General features: G+C 39.4%; 1 protein-coding gene across 1 annotated transcript; it reads right to left on the bottom strand.

The window, feature by feature from the left end:
- Window positions 1–1,000: 1,000 nt before the first annotated feature.
- LOC115929093 (dopamine D2-like receptor) lies at window positions 1,001–2,634 on the bottom strand. Its single transcript, XM_030997258.1, has one exon. It carries the CDS (start codon window positions 2,588–2,590, stop codon window positions 1,415–1,417), a length of 1,176 nt encoding a protein of 391 aa, XP_030853118.1. The 5' UTR covers window positions 2,591–2,634; the 3' UTR covers window positions 1,001–1,414.
- Between the last annotated feature and the right edge of the window lie 1,110 nt (window positions 2,635–3,744).

Below are 3,744 nucleotides of genomic sequence, written 5' to 3'. Positions count from 1 at the left end.
AGTATAGCCTACTGTTTAAAGAAATAAGATAATCAACTGAAAATGTACCCGTTAGCTTAAAGATAAAGTTGAGTTCTGGTCATGCGATTGCATTGTGGAAGAAAAGGTGTGGAATGGATCAGAAAAATTTGATCATGTAGCATGTAAAGTAACAAGCACTGTACACAGAAAGATATATATAGGACAATACAAATGGTGTCGGGCCAACTAACATTGACTTCCTTATCTTTCTAGCTCATTCCTCAGCCAGTATACATTTTCTACCAAAATTGTTTGGCAAATGACATTTATTTGTAATCTTGAACATTCAGTGTAAATTTCGTTTGATTTTGTGAGCATTCATTTTCTTTTCTTTTTACCAGAATTCAAGTTTATCTTTAGCGATCTTATTAATATCTGCAATCGATCATGCTATATCTCTATTCACTGCTATTTTTCAACTGAAAATGTATTTTCTTGAAATATGTTGTCAAACGTTTTCAGAAGAACCGTGAAATTGGTGTAACTGTGCAAACGTGTATCATACAGTGATGAACAATCGCATTTGATTTCAAACTTCAAGCAAAAAAATAGTTTAAGCGTTGTCGTTCTCAGCAATGAAATGGAATTTTACCTCCGGTCTTTCAATCTGTTTGCTTTCGAAACGGATAGATTTCTGGCCATAAGTTTACAAAGATTGCGGGTCTTTATACGCAGACAGATTGATTGATACTCCTGCCCTACACAGATTTCCTTTTGCGAGAACATTTCCCAACCATGCAGACTTAGATTTTCTTGAAGATCGTATGAATGATACCTCAGTCATACCGATTCCGAACCATACTCAAAACGACTAATTTTTTGCCATTCCAGACAATATCATGTTTTGTTCTGTTTGTTTTGGTCTGTTATCGGCCTCATCGGTTTTAATGGGGTATATTCAAAAGATATGGCAATAGTTGAACGTCTCATTGTCACACACTTCCTTAATACTTACTGGTGAAGTAAATAAATATATCATATTTTGATACAGCAATAATTACAAACAATAACTACACCACAATGAGACTGGACCCCAACCGAAAACAGACCGAACAAATCATTATATTACCCCCAAGTGGCTAAGAATCGGTTGGTTAAGAGTTGGGTTGGCAGTGTGACTGAAGTATTAGCCTATGTCGGTCAGTCATGTCGGTGTTACTACTGAAATATCAGTCTGGCTCAGTCTGCTAATTCATTTTGAATATAATCATCGTTTCGTACAAATTGCCAGTTTCATACAGCGTCTGCTCAGAGGAAAAATGGACGTTTAATCTACTTTCAATCGGGGAGATAAGAGTCTCACTCCCAATTCCTCGGCTAAATATTTATTATTCTTTGGTTAATGTCCTTTAAGTTCGAAAATTTAAAGCAATTGTGTTTTAGACAAGAAAGATTAATTTCCCCGTCGCCAAAAAGAAAATTGAAGCGATTGTTTGAACGATTTGCGGAAGTCCTTGTAGCGAAAGGCATAAATGACAGGGTTAGCTACAGAACTAATGAAGGGAAGGAGATTGGACATAGCTTGCAGGAGACCAATCGTTGGGTTATGGAGCGGTTCTGGCCGGTTACTGTTGATGAATGTGAACGATATATGGATGCAGTATGCGGGCAACCAACATACAAGGAACGTACCTAGCACTATGGCTGATGTCTTTGTGGCCTTCAACTCGGCCGTTGTTGGGCCGCGACGGATCCTGACGGCAGGGGCTTGCGATTCACAAGAATGGCTGTTGCTCTCGACATCGGCAGAAATAATGGATAACTGCCCATTCGCCTCGCTTCTATTGAAGGCGAATTCCTGTTGCGCGTCGACTCGACGCGCTTGATGACGCGCAGCTCCAATTATCCGTGCGTAGATACCAATCATGATGCAGAGAGGGGCTACGACTGTGAGACCAAACTGAAAACATGCAAATGATGGTGTCCAGAACTGGTCCGTGAAGCAATACTGCATGACGAAGTTTGGATCGGAATTTGTCTTCCTCCACCCCACAAACGGCAAAGAGTGGAGTACAAGTGCAAATGCCCATATTACAGCTATGGTGATGAAAATTCTCCGTTTTGTGACCAGGCGTATATACTCCAAGGAATAGAAAACGGCGATGTACCGATCGGCAGCGATGATGAGAACATGGAGTATTGATATGGTGCTTGGTATCATCACGATGCTTATCATAGTCATGCAGCCGTAAAGACTCTCCTTCACTGTTTGAACAAAGATAGCTGCGTAATATAAGGGTATGATGGAAAAGCCGACAAGTAAATCGGTGACTGCCATGCTTCCTACGACGTAATAGAAAACTCGCTCCCGAAGGTAGAAGCTATTGTACACAGCGATGATCACTAGAATATTCCCGACGAGAACGCATATCGACAGCGGCAGTAGTACGACAAATATCAAAACAACATAAATCGTGAGATCGGGGTTTTCTTGCGAAACGGACGATTCGATCGATGAGTTGATAAGAGACACGGATGTAAACAGTATTTCAGTGCTAAGCTCGAGGCTTTCATTCAGCATCCAAACCGACAACGGAGGCGTTGATGACGCCTGCGATGTAAACTGCATAATAACATCGGATGCTGTTTACTGCATTGAATCCAGACGCTCGATAATTTAATCAATTTCCTTTCTTTTCTCCTAACAAAGTTAGTATGATATCAGTGAAATATAGCCTTGATTAATTGTGCTTGATTGAACCATTGAAATACATTATTTTAATTACAATGTCGAACTGTTTGTTTGCTTTCAAGAGCTAAGATGGCAACACAATAAGGAAGTATTCATAAAAGCAAGCACAAATGCTGACAATAATCTAAACCTTTCAAGTTTCAGTTTCATATCTATAGGCGATGCAAAAGTTGGTGGCTTATGTCTGATTTGAGCAGCTATCCAGTATATTTCTAGTACAGCGTGGTATAATTTTCTTCTCTTTATACAATCTTGTCAAACAATTGTTTCCCGAGCTCGAAGAATACTGACGGAGTGAAGACATTCGCATACATGCTTTCTATCTGTCTCTTTTATCTGTCGCTTCCACAAGGGGAAGATATGCAGCAAAATCAATATATTCCCAAAACAGCCGGGTGACATTATGAGACTGAAATAACGATTTTGCAGAAGAAAGCGGATACGGTTGTAATTCATACGTTAGATAGGTGAATGTGAAGGATAGTCCTATATTTTAGCTGGTAGAAAGATTCGAGATCCTCATTAGGGAATACGTTAAAATACTCTTCTTCGGTCAAATAACCTTCCGGTGTATCCACAATGGGTTCATTTTTATTTCTCGAGTTTTTTTTTTAATGCTTGACACAATCGAAGAAAAAGAACGATTTTTTTTTTATGAGTATCGCAACTGGTTTGTGATTGGACGATTGTCCCATTGACTGACGTAACCGATGCATACGAGAAGTCCGGATTCCTATATGAATATTTCAAGTTAATACGTAAGCGAAAACAAACGACCGCCTGCTGGAGGGGGGGGGGGGGGATTCTGTGAAATAAGTTAACACCTTTCCTCTGAAACGGTGCACAGTTATGGTATATTTTGTGCTAGGCCCATTGCAAATTGCAACTTGAAAGGCCAATTCACATTAGCGCGAATTCTATAACCATCCACGAATACATCAAATTATTTATTTGTATAAATTCAATAAGAAAACTACTGATACATCACAGTATTCACGCCAGACGTGCCTAATTGTCAAGATATAATTATC

The sequence above is a fragment of the Strongylocentrotus purpuratus genome, unplaced genomic scaffold (assembly GCF_000002235.5).
Source record: "Strongylocentrotus purpuratus isolate Spur 01 unplaced genomic scaffold, Spur_5.0 spur5_scaffold_4, whole genome shotgun sequence".
Classification (NCBI taxonomy): domain Eukaryota; kingdom Metazoa; phylum Echinodermata; class Echinoidea; order Camarodonta; family Strongylocentrotidae; genus Strongylocentrotus; species Strongylocentrotus purpuratus.
Note: the sequence above shows the minus strand (reverse complement) of the source record. Positions and strands in the feature narration are given on the sequence as shown.

Bases quoted from the DNA above. Each gene is read 5' to 3' on its own strand.
- LOC115929093 (XM_030997258.1), bottom strand. From the start codon at position 2,590: ATGCAGTTTACATCGCAGGCGTCATCAACGCCTCCGTTGTCGGTTTGG.